We start from the raw sequence: 20,780 nt of genomic DNA, 5'->3' as shown, positions 1-20,780 counted from the left end.
CAGACTGTAACTGAAATCCGTAGAAATTTCAATAACACAATAATTCCTACAAATCTAAAGACTGTCTGTTCAACTAAATACCTAAGAATTAAAATTACTAACAACTTAAATTGGAATTATCACATAGATAATGTTGTGGGGAAGCAAACCAAAGAATGTGTTTTATTGGCAGAACCAAGGAGCTGTAATAAGGGGAGTTATCATGACATAAGAATAGAAGCTGATCTCTGCCATGTCAGTTGCCTCAAACATTAGCTTCAGGTGGAAATTTTTCGATATAAAATGCCAGCTTGCTTAATTTATAGGTGTGTTCTGATGATTAAGTGTAAATGAAACACATTTCATGGTAAGTGTACTCGGTCAAACGAAATTTTCTTTTACATACATTAATTTTGGTTGTGCTGTTTACTTCTACTCTATTGATTTTATTTCTGTCATTTCACTTTAGATTTCCTGTCAGTCCAACTCAAAAAGCTATCTAGGTCAAATCTGTGAGAAGGAAAGATTGGAAACCACCCAAATTGAGCAAAATACATTCTGACCATTTTTGGAGAGAGTACATAGACATAACACCAGCTTCATCAATCATTATGATAGCTGCCTTTTCATATCTCACACTTCTCTTGCTGTTTACTTAAAAAAAGCCAAATGTGGCATATTACTAGATGAAATATGCATTTAAGATCAGAGAAGCATCTGAAAATCACTTCCTGATGTTATTCATGAAAGAATTTAATATTTCGTATTTAAAACAACTGTCATGTGCACATGACAGAACACAAAACAATTGTTCATAGTAGTGTGCTAAAATTTTGGAGTCCAAAATGGCAGCACCAGCTTCAAAGCAATGTATAGCACAAGCCTGAAGTGCTATCGCCCCTTATTATAAGTCCATGAGCAGAACACTTTAGATGCAACAGACCTACTAGAGTGCCTCTCTACACTATGCTTATCCATCCTCTGCTAGAATGTTGATATGCAGTATGGCATTCTTGCCAGACAGGATGAATGGAGGACATCGAAAAAGTCTAAAGAAGGGCAGCTCATTTTGTGTTATCGCAGAATTGGAGGGGGGGGGGGGGGAGGGAGAGAGAATCATGGATATGATAAGTGAGTGGCAGTCGTTAAAACAAAGACAAGATGTTTTCACAAAATTTCAAACACCATCTATCTTTTATGGATGCGGAAATATTTTATTGTTGCCACCCTATGTAGGGAGAAATGATCATAATAAAATCAGAGCTCGTATAAAAAGATTTGTGTTCATTTCTCCCATGTGCTGGTAGTGACTGGAATGTTTGAGAAATAATCTGAAGACTGTTGAAAGAACCCTCCACCAGACACTTAAATGTGAATTGCAGAATAGTCATGTAGATGCAGATATAAACTTCATATTTCTCTGTTTTTACTGTTGTCTCTTACTATCAGGTCTTCTGAGATTTAATAAATTGCAAGATCGTTATTGAGACGTAGTATATGTAGCAATTATGTTTCACTGACTTGCGCTATGTGATTAAAAGTATCCAGACACACCCAAAAACATACATATTTCATATTAGGTGTATTATGCTGCTACCTGCTGCCAAATACTCAATGACCTCAGTAGTCATTGGACATCATAAGAGAGCAGAATGGCGCACTCCGCAGAACTTGCGGACTTAAAAACTTGGTCAGGTGAGTGGGCGTCACTTGTGTCATACATCTGTACGCAAGATTTCCACATTCCAAACATCCCTAAGTCCACTGTTTACTCTTTGATAGTGAAGTAGAAACATGAAGGGACATATACAGCACAAAAGCGTGCAGACTGACCTCGTCTGTTGACTGACAGAGACCGCTGACAGTTGAAGAGGGTCGTAATGTGTAATGGGCAGACATCTATCCAATCACACAGGAATTCCAAACTGCATCAGGATCCACTGCAAGTACTATGACATTCAGGCGGAAGGTGAGAAAACTTGGATTTCATGGTCGAGTGGCTGCTCATAAGCCACACATCACGCCGGTAAATGCCAAACGACACCTTGCTTGGTGTAAAGAGCTTAAACGTTGGATGACTGAACATTTTTCAAATGTTCACAGTGACGAATCACAATACACAATGTGGCAATCCGATGGCAGGGTGTGGGCATGGTGAATGCCCTGTGAACATCATCTGCCAGTGTATGTAGTGCCATCAGTAAAATTTGGAGGCGGTGGTGCTGTGGTGTGGTCATGTTTTTCACCTCCATATTAAAGTCCCCTTCCTGAAGCTTTTCAGTGTACTGCACACAGGCTGCCCACGCTAAATGGGAAATGTCTATTCCTTCATGCACAAGCCATTTGGTGTCTGCTGTCTTTAATGGTTTGTTCCTTTCTGCGACACAGGCTTTAACCTGTGCCCAAATTAATTCAGTTGGATCATAATGGCAGTGGTATGGTGGTAAATGCAAAACTGTGTGACCACATTCATGTGCAAGTAAGTCAAGTTCGTATATTTTCTAACATGGCTCGTTTAAATAAATGAGCTGTAGGAATTCTGCACGGGTCTCTGCACAATATCTTTATTTGCAAGCCAGAGCTTTCCTGGTGTTAGTGTTTTCTCTGTCACAGCTGAGTAATACTACCAATGTCCATTACACTGACTCGCTTCAGAGTAAGTTATGGCAAGAACTGTTCAGTGAACCACTTCTTGAAACTGACAATGTTCATTTCTGAATAGTAGTCACTGCTGCTTTTCTTTCCCCTAAATGAAACTTTACTCTCAGGAACAAAACCTTAAGAGCCAGCATGCAGAATAATTACTCAAGAACTTTTCCTATTAGAACTTTAAAACTGCCAGTATCGTCATTAATTTTACAGCAGCTGTCCTTGGAGTGACTGATTCACCCACATTCCATGCAGGTAATAAAGTATTGAACCACCCTTTTCTCTTATTTTGTGCAGCATTCTCCGGCATGTGGCTCATGCTGCAGCTACATCCCTTTGTTCCATTAAAAACTTTCTTCCATCATTAGTTTCAACATATTTGAAACCAATATCGTTCAAAATTCTTTGCATTGACGAAGCACTACCTTTGAAGCCAATTTTCTCTTGCATAATTTAAACAAATTTTTGTGAAGTCAGAGATTCACCATTCATGTTCATTTTCAAGAATGAGCACCTTAATATGTACTTGACAAAGCCATCCATTTGTGTTACAAGTTTCTTGTGATAACAATGCTTTCCACATGACACAAAACCAACTTCTCCTGATGTTTCTACAGCTCTCACCCCTCATTTACAATTCGCAGCTAGCCATTTGGAAAGAGAATGAATCTTATTGGCTGTCAGTGGTTAGTGGAGGAGGGCTGAATATTGGGCTGCCTTCCTATGTGAGGCAGACTTTAGTACTATAGAACACCACATGCTTCTGCATGTCTGTTCTTGTGCCTTCGAAATGTCAACAATCAACGTTTCACTTCCAGGTTCACATTTGAACAATTTGTAAATGATGTACATAATCCCACTCACCTGCTCATGAAGCACTTCACATTTATTGCCATCACCACAAATATTTTATTGGAAATAACACTAATACATTTAAAGATTCATACTTCTGATAGATTGCTAAAGGAAAATAATACTGACAATTGAACAAATAATTTGCTCACTCTATGAATGAAACTGCACTGTGACAAAGTACGGCAACAGCACAGCCTGCAGGAGAGAGATTGTCTTAACTTGCAGCTAGCCATTTGGAAAGAGAACGAATCTTATTGGCTGCCAGTGGTAAATGGAGGGAGATGTGCAAAATGGCTGAATATTGAACCACTTTCCTATGTGAGACACATTTTATTACTTTTGTGGATGACCTCACATTTTTCCTTATTCAGAGAGAATTCCTATGTTTCGCGACATACAGATATCGTGTCTAAATCATTTTGCAATTGGTTTTGATTTTCTGATGAGTTTAGTATATGGTAAATGATAGTATCATCCACAAACAATCTAAAAGGACTAAACCATTTATATAGATTAGGAACAACAGAGTCCTCTGCAACACTTCCCTGTGGAATACCAGACATCGAGTATGTTTTACTCAATTTCCCATCAGTTACTATGTACTGTGATTTTTATGACAGGAAATTATAAATCCGGTCACACAACTGAAGTGATACTCTATAGGCACACAATTTGATTAGAAGCCTCCTGTGAGGAAGAGAGTCAAAAGCCTTACTTTGTGCAAATGAAGAGTTAACTGTGTTTCACAACAACGATATTTCCTGAATCCGCACTCAGTATTTGTCCATAAATCTTTATATTTGAGGAAATTCGTAATGTTTGAAAACAGTATGTATTCCATAATCTTCTGCAAACTGACGTCAGCGCTATGATTCTGTAATTATCATATTACTCGGTATTTTCTGTCTTTAACATTAGTGTGACCTATGCAACTTTCCATTCTTCTGATATGGATCTTTTGTTGAGCAAGCAGTTTTATATCATTGCCGAGTACGGGGCTACTGTATCAGCATACTCTGAAAGGAACCTAATTGGTATGCTATCTGGACCAGAATACTTTCCTTTATTAAGTGATTTAAGTGTCTTTGCCATATCAAGGATATCTACTTCTAAGTTATTCATGCTGGCAGCTGTTCTTGATTCCAATTCTGGAATAATTACCTTGTCGTCTTTGGTGAAGTTATTTCAGAAAAATATATTAAATAACTCCATTTTAGTGGTGCTGTCATTGATAATGTTACCACAGGTACCGCGCAGTGAAAGTATTTCGATGCAGAGTTTCATTACTACTTCAAGCATCTCGCTTGCTGTTGTTGCTGCTGCTGCTTTATGGCACAGAAAAGCTGATGTCATAAGCACCCATGTCATAACTTAAAATTTACCAAATGAAGTTGAAGTCAATAACACTCAGAGCCTGATGAACTAGAGTGGAGGGGTAGCTAGAAACGATCACTTCCCCTTTGAGGAGGTTGCTCAAATGGTTGAAAATTAAATTTCCTTGGACATATTACTACAATTTAAAAAAAAGTGATCTATAGCTTGTGTTGTATCTGCTTTTTTTTTTAAAAAAAAAAAGAAAGTATGATAATTCATATGGTAAACATAGACTGAAATATAAATGGTTACAAAATTGTCATCAAGTCAGAAAATGGTGCACTATCAATGGTTGGTTGCAGTACACACAGACTGGTGCGGGGTCTTCACTTAACAATTGATGGTGATTGAAAAGACAGTGCCCAATGCGCAGCCTAGCTTAAAGCATCTCCTCACGACGAGGTGGACAAGAGGAAGACATCCAAGCTGTTGGGAGGTGCTTAATTTCTCACAGTTTGTTCACATATAGATTTGTGTATTACAGGTTATCAGTACCATCTTTCATTAATTTATTCGGTATGAATCTCTCAATTGCCGCCAATACTATTTCTATGAATTTAAGCCTCTTCTGGCTTGTGTTACGTAGTTTGGAAGATGTGGAGATTTGCTCTTAGGAAGGCATCAAGTGAATTTTTACATGATTTTTTTAAACAGAAGTATTCTGTGTTTAGTTTTGGTAGATTTGGATGTTGTGATCAGTTTCACTAAAACGATCTTGAGGTCAGCCACCAATCAAACACACTGCCACCAACTGTATTTAATTCAGCCTTTCTGATCACCATTTGGTCATCCATGAAAATTTTGGCTGAACTTTTGGTACCTTTATGAATTTGAGCTTCAGAGCTTTCTATAAGCACTTCAAACTCTGGTTCTTTCCCAACACAGCAATAACAATTTACAACTACAATACTAATTGTTGTTATGTCTAGCCTCTTTCTGTGTTTGTTCTGTGCCCTTTGAGACTGAAGTCCTTTCTGTACTTTCCGCAAGACCCTCTAATCTAAATATATGCCCAGTCCATTCCATATAGCCCCCTGATACCTGCGTATCCGCTTCTGTGTGTAGTGAAGTCCTGAACTATTAAGCGGAACCCGAAACCTCACCACCTTACTGTGCAAGTAAAGAAATATGCAGCCTACACGGTTGCAGAACTGACGGAGCCTCTGATTAAGACCCTTCACTCAGCCCTGCATCAAGGGTCCGCAATCAGTCTTGTCAATGATGTTACAGATGGTGAAGTCTGTCTTCATCTCGCAAACAAGACTAGCAGTCTTTACCACTTCAGCTAGCTGCCTGAAACCAGAGAGAATCTCTTCCAATCCAGAGTGACACACACCATTCTTAAAAACATGAAGACCTTACGCAGATGTGCTGTACCCTGTTCTCTTCATGGCATCTGGAAGCACTTGTTCCACATCTGGAATGACTCCACCTGGTATGCACACAAAAGTGCGAACTGGATTTCTTCCCTTCTTTGGCAGCCATATCCGTAAGGTGCCCCATTACATGCCTAATATTGGAGTTCCCAACTACCAGTATCCCTACCTTCTGTAAATGTCCAGATCTTGCAGGCTTCCTTTGAAACACGGCAAATGACTGCACCTGACCTAGGATTTTTGTCAGCCACTGATAGCACCTGAAACCTGTTTGTCAGCTGAACTGGAGACACCTTTCTACCAATTACCCAGAAAGTTTTTCGCAACCTGCCACACCTTGAAACAACCTCCCACTCGACCACCAGTGAGGGGTCATCCTCAATGTTGGTAGTAACCATGTTGGTCACAGTACTGGACCGATGATGGGATACAAGGGACGTACTGGATGTAACTTGTATCCCAACATCCGGCTTCCCAACAGTGTCAGCCACTGGCAACAGCCTTGAGCTGCGTGATCTAAGCCAGCACCAACTGGAGCTGTGAGCAAAGGATCACCAACTCAGCCCACATCCGAATGCTGCAATCACAGTCCCTATCCATTCTAAAGACAGTGGAACTACAGACTATACAGTTATTGATGCATGGAACAGTTGGTACAAACAAGCTGCCACTGCAGAGACAAGAGCTGCCATCCAACTAATGAGTTCTTCAATTGCAACTGGCTATTCACACGAATACAAATGCCTGTCGCGATACAAAGGCCAGAAATATACACTACACAGTTATCAAAACACGGAAATGTGGCTACTAGGTATAGAAATACACAAGAAATATAATAATTTACACTAAATTCACATAGTAAATAAAAACAGATACGCTTCTTGTTTTTAGAAGTTTGTCATAACTCTCAAACTAAACACTGTGCTGCCAAGATGGTAGCTGCTCACCTTGTACAAGTTAAATGTGGTGCTTTAATAGCTGTACATACTGCTGTTGCTAATAATTTAAATTAGTTCAGTCAAGGGGCAAATATATTTACTTTTAGTCAGGGCACAAATTAGTGCAAAATACTTGTAGCATAAAATAAATTTAAGAGTTTGTTAATTACATGCCCAATTATAATCTGTAACAGTTTTCATCAGTACTAACAGAAGTGGGTGTAGTGATTAAATGAGCAAACTCCACCCAGGACAGACTGCCTTGAGGAGAGGAGCTAAGCAAAGAAAACACACCATGCCCTCCTTGCATAATGCAGCCACTACACCTGTGCTTAGTGATTTGTACTGAACACCTGTACTAAATCTGGTTAGTGAGCTTTCTTGCAAGGGAAATGTTAGGTAGTACCTGTGACTTCAGAGGCTTACTTCATCATCCATTCCACTACAAGTGAGCAGAGTGGCACAGTAGAATGAATCCCGGCATTATAGTGCTATTGCATACAGTAACCTTTTAATAACCAAAGCTGGCAATTGGCGGTGCAGGAGTGCACAAAATGTTAAGTCATAGGACTCCTGCCAACCCAGAACTAGGAGGGCTAAGAGCTTAAGAAAAAATTTACAGATTATAATGATAAAGACAAATGTTAAATTTTCATTAACATACCTGAGCAAGCTTTCTTCATCAATATTCTTGTAAGCCTGAGTATCGGTTTGCATAAAATTATCGGTAACCGTACTGTCCAACAGTTCAGCTTCTATCATACTGTGAGGCATGAGAAGTTCTTTTAATTGTTCCTTTCGCAAACTTATACTATTAATTCTGAAAAGTTTTGCTAAGTCTTCAATTGCACCATTGATATCTGAAAGGAAAAATTTCTTTTTTACTCTTCAATATTCCAAAAAGAAAAGAAAATTTAAAATTAGCAGCAATATGAAAAGTTTTTCAGCTTTTTGAATCAGAGGGCCCTATAATTTCCAGTAAAACACGGGAAAAATTTACTATCACAATTTTTCAGTCAGTTTCTTTCTTGCACATCTGTGATGCAATATGGGAAGAAGTATGCAAGATACAATAATTAAGCAGAACCCTCACACTAAGCACTAAGGGCCTCTTTTGTGTGTCCTAATCGATGACTGAAAGCTTCTGCTTTCGGTGAGTGTTCTCCTTTACTCCTGAATTATTTACTTAATGCGAGGTTTAAGATACTAATGCTTTTCCCAGTCATTACTTGCTTCAATAGTACTTGGTGATGACAACAAGTGCCGTCACGTATGTGTCTTTACTAACACAGGAGCTCATACTGCCATGTATTGTTTGCAAATACGTCAATGATTTCTGATACAGGCTTCTCCAAGACAACGTCTATGGAAGTGTGACACTGCAGAGGTTTTATTCTCATCTGTGGTTTTAGTAAGTCTGCCTTGTCACATACAATATCAGATTTCTCCACTGTTCTTGAAAACAGAAGAACGCGAGATTTTCATCGGGCATAAAATAGGAGTGTGCATAATGAAATTGTATACTGCAAAAATTATAATAATTTTTCAATAACTTCCACAATAAACATTAAGTTTCTAACAACAATGAAGATGGTTATAGATACAGAAGTGGCTTTACCTGGACAGTGACGTGCTGAGGTGTTGACGATTGCAGGGTGTCGAAAGAGTGCAGCTATCAGTTGTTGGGGATTAGAAATAAAATTCAGTATGGCAGCATCATTTCCAAGCCCATACTTGTGTAGTACATGTGCAGCCTGCAGCTGCTGATACTTCTGTTGAACCTTTCTAATACAGTTTTTTGCATTATTTTCTAGCGAATCCTGCTCACCCCATCGTACTGCTGTATTGTAGCACAACTCTGCGGCCATAACTTGATCAGCACCTGTGTATCACAGACAATTATTAGCAACTCCCAATATAATAAACTGCACAATAAGCAAACATCCAGAGGGGTATGTTAGAATACATAATGATCACTAGATAAGGCTTCTGCTTGTTTATGCTGCTGTTAAAGTTGTACAGTTCAGCCATTCAAATTTACATTTTCTGTTTTCCTGCACTGTTAAAAGGCAAATGCTGGAATAGTTCCTTTGAAAATGACGAGACTGATTTCCTGCATCTTTATTTTCCTGCATCTTTATTTTCCAGCCTTAGCTTGTGCTCTGTCTCTCATTGACTGGACAGTATAAACCCTACTCCTCCTTGTTTCTTTCTTCCTATATACGAGGTGCAACAATAAAGTAATGGGACTAATGTGAAATCATTCATCATCATCATCATCATCATCATCATCATCATTTAAGACTGATTATGCCTTTCAGCATTCAGTCTGGAACATAGTCCCCCTTAGAAAATTCCTCCATGATCCACTATTCATTGCTAACATTGGTGCCTCTTCTGATGTTAAGCCTATTACTTCAAAACCATTCTTAACCGAATCCAGGTACCTCCTCCTTGGTTTGCCCCATCTCCTCCTACCCTCTACTGCTGAACCCATGAGTCTCTTGGGTAACCTTGCTTCCCCCATGCGTGTAACATGACCCCACCATCTAAGCCTGTTCGCCCTGACTGCTACATCTATAGAGTTCATTCCCAGTTTTTATTTGATTTCCTCATTGTGGACACCCTCCTGCCATTGTTCCCATCTACTAGTACCTGCAATCATCCTAGCTACTTTCATATCCGTAACCTCAATCTTGTTGATAAGGTAACCTGAATCCACCCAGCTTTCGCTCCCATACAACAATGTTGGTCGAAAGATTGAACGGTGCACAGATAACTTAGTCTTGGTACTGACTTCCTTCTTGCAGAAGAGAGTAGATCGTAGCTGAGCGCTCACTGCATTAGCTTTGCTACACCTCGCTTCCAGTTCTTTCACTATGTTGCCATCCTGTGAGAATATGCATCCTAAGTACTTGAAACCATCCACCTGTTCTAACTTTGTTCCTCCTATTTGGCACTCAATCCGTTTATATCTCTTTCCCACTGACATTACTTTCGTTTTGGAGATGCTAATCTTCATACCATATTTCTTACATTTCTGATCTAGCTCTGAAATATTACTCTGCAAATTTTCAATCGAATCTGCCATCACAACTAAGTCATCGGCATACGCAAGACTGCTTATTTTGTGTTCACATATCTTAATCTCACCCAGCCAGTCTATTGTTTTCAACATATGATCTATAAATAATATGAACAACAGTGGAGACAGGTTGCAGCCTTGTCTTACCCCTGAGACTACTCTGAACCATGAACTCAATTTACCGTCAACTGTAACTGCTGCCTGACTATCCATGTAAAGACCTTTAATTACTTGCAAAAGTTTGCCTTCTATTCCATAATCTCGTAGAACAGACAATAACTTCCTCCTAGGAACACGGTCATATACCTTTTCTAGATCTATAAAGCATAGATACAATTCCCTGTTCCACTCATAACACTTCTCCATTATTTGCTGTAAGCTAAAGATCTGGTCCTGACAACCTCTAAGAGGCCTAAACCCACACTGATGTTCATCCAATTGGTCCTCAACTAATACTCGCACTTTCCTTTCAACAATACCTGAGAAGATTTTGCCCACAACGCTGATTAAAGAGATATCTCTGTAGTTGTTACAATCTTTTCTGTTTCCATGTTTAAAGATTGGTGTGATTACTGCTTTTGTCCAGTCTGATGGAACCTGTCCCGACTCCCAGGCCATTTCCATTATCCTGTGTAGCCATTTATGACCTGACATTCCACTGTATTTGATGAGTTCCGATTTAATTTCATCCACCCCAGCTGCTTTATTGCACTGCAATCTATTGACCATTTTCTCCACTTCCTCAAATGTGATCCTATTTCTATCATCATTCCTATTTTATTGTACCTCAAAATCTGAAACACCTCTAACTAATGTGAAGAAAAAAAATACTGCTTACCGTTTTAGTCAAGTTTAGTGTTGTCTCCTTCAAAGTAATTCCCTTCTGATTGCACACACTTTTTCCAGCTCTTCTGCCATTGATGGTGACACTTCTGGAACTCAGCTTCTGTAATATCCTCCAAGTCCCTCTTCACAGCTTTTTCGACATCTTGTGTTGTTTGAAAATTATGTCCCTAGAAAACTGTTTTGACTCTTGGAAATAGAAAGAAGTCGCATGGAGCGATATCTGGTGAATAAGGTGGCTGTGGTAGTACTGAAATTTGTTTTGAGGTTAAAAATTGTTGTACTGACAAAGCAGTATGGAATGGCGCATTATCGTGATGCAGAATCCAATTATCAGCAACGTTGGCATGGACACGAAGAACTCTTTTACGAAGTCTTTCTAAAATTTCTTTGTAGTAATATTGGTTAAGTGTTTGTGCAGGAGGCACCCACTCTTTATGAACAATTCCCTTGGAATCAAAGAAGCACACAAGCATGCATTTCACTTCTGACTTTGACATGCGATCTTTTATTGGTCTGGGTGATCCCTTTGAGCACCATTGCGAAATTTGGCGTTTTGTCTCTGTATCGTACTGAAAAAACCTCTTTCATCACCAGTGATAACACGGCTCAACAATTCTGAATTGATTTATGTTTGCTCCAACAGATCGGCTGCCACATTTTCCGTGTTTCTTGCTGTTGTGGTGCGAGATTTTTGGGGACCATTTCTGCACAAATCTTTCTCATACCAAGATCTTCAGTTATTATTAGACGAACCATTTTTCGGTTGATGTTCAGTTCTGCAATCATTTTCACAGATAATCTTCGATCAGACCATACGAGTTCACGCACACTAGCCAAGTTGACATCCGTCCGTGAGGTTGATGGTCGTCCACTGCGGTCTTCATCTTCAACATTCGTTCTGCCTTCAGTAAACATTTTATGCCAACGAAAAACTTGAGCTCTTGACATAACCACCTCTCCAGAAGCCTTCTGAAGCTTACTGTAAGTTGTTGTCGCATTTTCACCCAATTTAACGCAAAAAGAAATGGCATACCGTTGCGCAATATTATGCGGTTCCATTTCCATGACGAGAGACACGAACACGTGTTAACTTATTGCAGCACAACTCATGACTGAGCAATTGCATCGATGTGCCACTTGGACTAGAAGCAGCTTATAGACCAAGGTTAAAAGATACTGTGCCTATGTAAGCCTGCACATTTGCCACGGCTTGCAAAGAAAATCAGTCTCATTACTTTATTGTAGCACCTCGTAAAATACTGGTACAAGCCATTCTGTTTTACAAAATAGGAAACAATTTTAAAAACGCATTTATACCAATTGGTTGACAGAAACTTATAAAAATGTTGAATAGGGACAGAATGTGGATGCATAACTGCAGTCCCCCCCATTAGACCACCAATTTTTTGTTTGCTATATACACAGTTCTCTACCACATGTCTGCCTGTCACAAAACATGAACTTTTTTTCTTCAATTACAGAACTGAGCCATGGACAGCACAAAATAACAATGATAATTTTTCCTTCACTTTCTTTTCTCCTGACTGCGACGATGTCAAGGTCCTAAACTCTTTTGAGAAGTATGTGGTTAATAAGATAAGGAATGAAATTTATTTTAAAATTAAAATAGAAAATACTATGTGCAGTAGCTACTGTGTGGTAGTAGCATTTCAGTCATTATTGTTGGCAATCCCAAGATTGGATTGGCGGCGGGGGGGAGGGGGGGGGGGGGGGGGGGAAATCAGTGTATAGAGAAGTCATACGAAGAACAGCCACAAAATGCCTCGAGGTAACCTCTAGGGCTAATAGTTCTATAATAGTTCTAATTGTAATGGGCGCATACATGTCCAAACCAAAATAAAGTCAAACTTTTTAAAGAAGTCACCCTGGGGGTCCTCTGATGACTCCTTGGCCACAAAAGCAACTGTGGTGAAGCAAATATGGCACTCCCTACCTTGCATTCTGATATTTATAAGGTGCTCTATATTCAGCCACACCACTGTATACTTTGATTCCAAGAGTAAGTGCACACTTCACTTCACAGCCATAATATGTCACATTCATGATGCAATCATTCGACAGGAAACATTGTTTTATTATAACCTATTGTTTTGTAGGTATATAGAATGAAATAACATTAGCAATATTTAAAGAAGGTGGAGTTAGGATTTTTTGATACAGTACATGTTTTTTTTTAATACCAGCAGGGAATTAAAGACACAAAATTCAAATTTGGCAAAACCTAATCTGATACGCAAACACTTTCAATTGGTTTATTCTTGAAACTTCCTGGCAGATTAAAACTGTGTGCGCCGACCGAGACTCGAACTCGGGACCTTTGCCTTGCCGCGAAAGGCAAAGGTCCCGAGTTCGAGTCTCGGTCGGCGCACACAGTTTTAATCTGCCAGGAAGTTTCATATCAGCGCACACTCCGCTGCAGAGTGAAAATCTCATTCTGGAAACATCCCCCAGGTTGTGGCTAAGCCATGTCTCCGCAGTATCCTTTCTTTCAGGAGTGCTAGTTCTGCAAGGTTCGCAGGAGAGCTTCTGTAAAGTTTGGAAGGTAGGAGACGAGGTACTGGCAGAAGTAAAGCTGTGAGACCGGGCGTGAGTCGTGCTTCAGTAGCTCAGTTGGTTAGAGCACTTGCCCGCGAAAGGCAAAGGTCCCGAGTTCGAGTCTCGGTCGGCGCACACAGTTTTAATCTGCCAGGAAGTTTCATATCAGCGCACACTCCGCTGCAGGGTGAAAATCTCATTCTGGTTTATTCTTATTTGTTTACAATTTGGAATTTGGGAGGGCACCTATCAATTTTAGTGTTCAGAGGAGGTATGGTTACTAGTAATGGGCACCAGATTATCAGAGCATTGTGTTCCCTATGCTATTTGCACTCCTGATCAAAAACTGCCCCTGCCTACGACAAGAGTTGCACGTGTTAGTCATTACAACCTCCCTTTCTCTCCGCACTCTGCCTTGGTTGCGATAGAACTCTGATAAATTTTCAGAGCAATTTGCACAGGACTGTTTGCCGGAGCTTTGTGTTAATGCTAGAGTAAAGCAGTCTGAACTTCTTACTGACTGTTAGCTGTAATGCTGTGTGTGTTAAGAATGGCATATCAAGTGAAGTGTTTTGCAAGCAATAAACTGATTTATGCTATTATAGCTGATTAATTACTCCACTTTACGGTGTGCAATATTAATGATCTGACTTAGGTACAGAAATCTACTACGCAACTTTTCCACATTATATAAACTGTGTCATGAGTGAGCTGTGAAGGACCACAGTTAAGAAGGAAATTCTGGGTTTCAATTGTGAACCAATTATAGAACGCAGATGACTTGGTCAGTGTAAAGGTGACAAAATCACTTTACAAATATAACCAATGATCATCAAATGTGTGTGTTCGGATATATAGGAAACAGAGTCATTTCCTTTCAGGTATTATATTGTACTTCACAGATATTGCAACACAGCAGCTGCGGTTACCAGGTAAGACACTGGAAAGGAGCCCATAGAGGAAAGTCGTATGGTGACACTATTTCTCCAGCATTTTCAGGTATCGCTAACAACTTGTGTGTTACCACTGTAGAGATGGAAGCAAATAAAGTTGTAGCTCTATAATGAGAGACTAATGGATATCAGTTTCACCATAATTATATCTGAGTAAGTCTATGAATTCCCATGCGGGCAACCAGCATACCCTTACAGTGAAGGGCGAATCTCCTTAGAATTCTGGTGGAAACTTTACATTATGAACAAAATAAATTAAAGCTTATTGGAATGTTATAAATGGACACAAACTCACAGCAAAATCCAGAATCTTTCTAACAACATTCAGCTAACTCCCTTATACAAACTAGTAAGTGGAAAATCCTTACCAAAATACAACATGAAAACATCTTACAAGAAACCAGATATCCAGATGAAGAGACCTTTTAATCAGAAGGTTATCATTTCTTCAAGAGCTGACACCAGAAATAGATATTCAAAAGATCTTTGATGCTCGGAACTCTGTTTCCTACGAAAACAAGTCTTCAAATCTGCTATAAATTCTGAACCCCTGACCAACAGGTTATTTACATCAAAAGGATACAAACCCCCAGTAAATGTGAATGCTCTTACAAATAATAAGAACAGATCAGATTCAGAAGAAGTTGGATATTTCAGGGACCTATAGACAAAAAGCTGACCAAAGTTTCCACACAGCATGTGAAATTTCTCATGCACAACTTCAATGCCCAACTTGGCCAAAATCCAAAGGTACAGGAAAATCATCTGAAGTTGCCCCTCCACAAGAGAGCCAACTCTAATGGCAAGAGACTGGTCTCCTTGTGTGACAATCAAAATCTGGAGGACGCATCAACCCATTTTCACCATCCACACAAAACACGCCAAATTTTACGATTATCCATCCAAACCATTTATTTCTAAATACGTCATATCATGATCTTCAGGAGATGAAGCACCAAAATTACGACTGTTAAAGTTAAAAATGGCTTAAGTGTAGACTCAGATTGCTACACGTCCACAACAAAGTTCAGATGGATCCCTGCAAACAGACCATCCACTCAGACAATTCCAAACTCAAACAGAAAACTGGGAGTTGTAAGACATCTATCTATCTATCTATCTATCTATCTATCTATCTATCTATCTGCATCCACACTCCGCAAGCCACCTGACGGTGTGTGGCGGAGGGTACCTTGAGTACCTGTATCAGTTATCTCTTCTATTCCAGTCTCGTATTGTTTGTGGAAAGAAGGATTGTTGGTATGCCTCTGTGTGGGCTCTAATCTCTCTGATTTTATCCTCATGGTCTCTTCACGAGATATACGTAAGAGGGAGCAATATACTGCTTGACTCCTCGGTGAAGGTATGTTCTCGAAACTTCAACAAAAGCCCGTACCGAGCTACTGAGCGTCTCTCCTGCAGAGTCTTCCACTGGAGTTTATCTATCATCTCTGTAACGCTTTCGCGATTACTAAATGATCCTGTAACGAAGCGTGCTGCTCTCCGTTGGATCTACTCTCTCTCTCTTCTATCAACCCTATCTGGTACGGATCCCACACTGCTGAGCAGTATTCAAGCAGTGCGCGAACAAGCGTACTGTAACCTACTTCTTTTGTTTTCGGATTGCATTTCCTTAGGATTCTTCCAATGAATCTCAGTGTGGCATCTGCTTTACCGACGATCAACTTTATATGATCATTCCATTTTAAATCACTCCTAATGAGTACTCCCAGATAATTTATGGAATTAACTGCTTCCAGTTGCTGACCTGCTATATTGTAGCTAAATGATATGGGATCTTTCTTTCTATGTATTCGCAGCACATTACACTTGTCTACATTGAGATTCAATTGCCATTCCCTGCACCATGTGTCAATTCGCTGCACATCCTCCTGCATTTCAGTACAATTTTCCATTGTTAAAACCTCTAGATATACCACAGCATCATCCGCAAAAAGCCTCAGTGAACTTCCGATGTCATCCAAAAGGTCATTTATGTATATTGTGAATAGCAACGGTCCTACGATACTCCCCTTCGGCACACCTGAAATCACTCTTACTTCGAAAGACTTCTCTCCATTGAGAATGACATGCTGCGTTCTGTTATCTAGGAACTCTTCAATCCAATCACACAATTGGTCTGATAGTCCATACGCTCTTACTTTGTTCATTAAACGACTGTGGGGAACTGTATCGAACGCCTTGCGGAAGACAAGAAACACGGCATCTACCTGGGAACTCGTGTCTATGGCCCGCTGAGTCCCGTGGACGAACAGCGCGAGCTGGGTTTTACACAATCGTCTTTTTCGAAACCCATGTTGATTCCTACAGAGTAGATTTCTAGTTTCCAGAAAAGTCATTATACTCTAACATAATAAGTGTTCCAAAATTCTACAACTGATCGACGTTAGAGATATAGGTCTATAGTTCTGCACATCGGTTCGGTGTCCCTTCTTGAAAACGGGGATGACCTGTGCCCTTTTCCAATCCTTTGGAACGCTACGCTCTTCTAGAGACCTACGGTACACCGCTGCAAGAAGGGGGGGGGGGGGGGGGGGGCCCAAGTTCCTTCGCGTACTCTGTATAAAATCGAACTGGTATCCCATCAGGCCCAGCGACCTTTCCTCTTTTGAGTGATTGCAATTTATACAACACCAAAAACAACTGATTGAGGCTGCAAAGGAACTTGCAGAAATAAAAACAACTGTAAACCACTTCCGTTGGAATGACACCCGTCCTCAAGGAAAGATTCCACAGATGGAAACAACATTCCTGAAACAAATAGACATTTCAAGAACCTATTAACCTGTGAAAATCACAGGTGACATGTTGAGACCAAGAAACTCATACTGCAGTTCTGTAGAATGACCAAATTTCCATTACACTGCTATCTTTGTGGCCTAAGTGACATAAGGTAAATATTTATTTCAAAATATAATTAGAGTGTTTTCATCTATTATCATTTTATGCAATAATTACAAAATGTTGATTTTCTTATGTTTCATGTTGTATGAGTAAGGATGGCAGCAACACGGCTGCATGTACCTTGTTGGGAAAGGACTTTTGCTGTGTCATTCGGAGTGACACTTTTAAGCAATGACCAGCAAACTCTAGAAGATACTGCCATTTTGTTCTCATTCCCTGAGACCATTATTAATGTAATTGCAAAAAAGAAATGATATGAAAAGGATCCACAAATTAAACCTCTGTGGTACCCAGCCTACATTGTATCTAGTAATGAAAGATCATCTGGTAGCAATGCACTATGTAACAGTGACTACAAAAGCAACAGTTCCGTTAATTATGATTTTCTATTGCTATAAAGAGTGGAAATAAATACTTTCTTGGTAAGGTGTGAAAAAATAACTCGCATTGTCTGAAAAATTTATCTGAAAAAGTTGCCATGCCTTGTTCAAAGCTTTAAAGAGTGATAATGAAATGAACTGTTTTCTACAGTTACAAAACATGAAGTAGCCACAGATAATACATTGCTGAACTATTAATATGGAAAAATCTAAAGTGTACAAGAATTGCTAGTTTTCAAAATATCAAGTTTGGTTAAAGGAAAGCCAGATTGCCATACAAATTACTAACACATAAAGATTATAGAATCAATTTCATGGGCACATAGGTTAAGTAGTATCTCAAGTGTTGAGTAGAAGAAAAATTCATCTCTTGTTGACACTCTAGCAACATACATTCTCTTCCATTTCCATAATATTGTCCTCAAGTGCATCGCCCTTGTATAGACCTTCTATATATTCCTTCCACATTTCTGCTTTCCCTTCTTTGCTTAGAACTGGGTTTCCATCTGAGCTCTTGATATTCATACAAGTGGTTCTCTTTTCTCCAAAGGTCTCTTTAATTTTCCTGTAGGCAGTATCTATCTTACCCCTAGTGAGATAAGCCTCTACATCCTTACATTTGTCCTCTAGCCATCCCTGCTTAGCCATTTTGCACTTCCTGTTGATCTCATTTTTGAGACGTTTGTATTCCTTTTTGCCAGCTTCATTTACTGCATTTTTATATTTTCTCCTTTCATCAATTAAATTCAATATTTCTTCTGTTACCCAAGGATTTCTACTAGCCCTCGTCTTTTTACCTACTTGATCCTCTGCTGCCTTCACTACTTCATCCCTCAGAGCTACCCATTCTTCTTCTACTGTACCTCTTTCCCCCATTCCTGTCAATTGTTCCCCTATGCTCTCCCTGAAACTCTGTACAACCTCCAGTTTAGTCATGTTGAGTAGAAGAAAAATTCATCTCTTGTTGACACTCTAGCAACATAGACGTAAAGAATAAAAGTATCTCCGGTCAACACTATCACAACAAAAGTTAAAACAACTTTCCAATGTTATCCTACACTGTCATACAATTTGCAAAACTATCTGGATGCTAATATCTATGGATGCTAATAAAAAATATTCCTGACAAAAACATGAAACAAAGACAGATCCTACTTATATACAGGTACATAACTAAACATATACACAAGAAATATGAACTTCATGGTACGCTAACAACAAAGAAGATATCAAATATCACATTTTTTCACTTACAAACAACACCAAGAGATGATCCAGTGATAACACAATTCTCAAAATATGGCCCCCAAATAACTGACTACTCATCTTGTCTTGAAATGAGAAACATTCCCGAATAATTGGCTCTTTAAACTGAGGCAAATTAAACAAGATGCAATGCACAATGGTAATGTTTGTACATTAAAAATAACTAATATAAGCAGCTGTATTTACTAATTCCGTATTCGCCTTATTCATATTGTTACTCATTGCAAGGACACCATCTTATTATAATTAATATAGCCATTCTTTAATACCAATATGAATAATGTCCCCACAGCTGAAAATCCCTTTACTGTAACTTGCTGCTATGTGATGTTTTTTTAGTGATAGCATACTCCAAGATTTATGTGGTTAAGAGCTCTCTGGTATCCAAGAATGGCGAGTCTGAAAGCCCACCGGACACTATAGAAATTGATGACAGCTGCTAGGCAGTGTGACTGCTTCTGCAGCTGCTGCTCGTGCTGCTGCATATGGCATCGCAAAGACACTGTGCAGCCTATTGGTGCTTGTGGTCTCCCCTTAAGGCCAGCGGTGCAGCGGGTCTGCAGTCTGTGATTTCTCTCCAGAATAATATTGATCTCGCAACACATCATTGTGTCTGTTCTGAATTCATGTCATCTTAGTTTTCAGTCTTGGTTTTCTCAATGGACTTGTTATTCGTAGTGCCATCTCTGTAGTCTGTCTTTCTCTCCTATTATCCACCTGTTACTCTCGGCTAGTCACCGACACTACTCTTGGCTAGTCTCCCTGGTTCTCAAATCATTCTCATCCTCTACAGGTTCAAGGTTGCCAACAAAAATGGCTCTGAGCACTATGGGACTTAACTGCTGAGGTCATCAGACCCCTAGAACTTAGAACTACTTAAACCTAACTAACCGAAGGATATCACACACATCCATGCCCGAGGCAGGATTCGAACCTGCGACCGTTGCGGTCGTGCGATTCCAGACTGCAGCGCCTAGAACCGCTCGGCCACTCCGGCCAAGGTTGCCAACACATCCAGGCTGTGGTCCCTGCCAGGCGGAGTGCCATCCACCCGCGTTTCTGCCATTTGATGACGCAAAGGTGAAGTGGGACACATATTTGCAGTGGCTGAAATGGCACATCTCTGCTTTTCAGATTTCGGATGTTGTTCTCCAATGGTCACTCTTCCTTTCTTGGGCTTCCTCTGAGATGTTTTACTTGCTAAAAAAGTTGGCTCCACTCTCGAATTTGGTTGTGCTCACATTTGATGAGATGTGTTCGTTGCCATCCAATTATTTTTCTCAGTGGTTCCATGTGGTCACATCATGCCCCCAGGTTCCACCAATACCACAAACAAGCTGACAGTCCAACCACTCATGGGTGATAGATTTGGAAAGGTTGTGTTAACACTGCAATTTCACTTGTACAAACCTGACTTGCAGTACTTCACATGCAGATTCTCTGAACCATGTCCTGGTCCATCTGGCTCCAGAGCTGAAAGTTCGTACTACAGCCTTCGAACTGGACAACCCTTCCTTAGACATTATTTTGGAAATCCTGCACTCTTATGAGATTGCATAAGCAGCAAACAGACACCTCATGTTCAAATAACTTACGGG

The 20,780-nt window shown here is 39.8% G+C and overlaps 1 protein-coding gene across 1 annotated transcript in view; it reads right to left on the bottom strand.

Annotated features, from left to right (window-relative positions):
* The window catches only part of LOC124776022, a 290,423-nt gene that overhangs the window by 46,241 nt on the left and 223,402 nt on the right, over nucleotides 1-20,780 (bottom strand). Inside the window, exons 21-22 of the mRNA XM_047250863.1 lie at nucleotides 8,790-9,053; nucleotides 7,836-8,031 (exon numbers count right to left, since the gene is read on the bottom strand). Coding sequence (XP_047106819.1) covers nucleotides 7,836-8,031; nucleotides 8,790-9,053 — 460 coding nt within the window. The remainder of the gene's footprint in view (nucleotides 1-7,835; nucleotides 8,032-8,789; nucleotides 9,054-20,780) is intronic.

The sequence above is a fragment of the Schistocerca piceifrons genome, chromosome 2 (assembly GCF_021461385.2).
Source record: "Schistocerca piceifrons isolate TAMUIC-IGC-003096 chromosome 2, iqSchPice1.1, whole genome shotgun sequence".
In the NCBI taxonomy this organism is placed as follows: domain Eukaryota; kingdom Metazoa; phylum Arthropoda; class Insecta; order Orthoptera; family Acrididae; genus Schistocerca; species Schistocerca piceifrons.
Note: the sequence above shows the minus strand (reverse complement) of the source record. Positions and strands in the feature narration are given on the sequence as shown.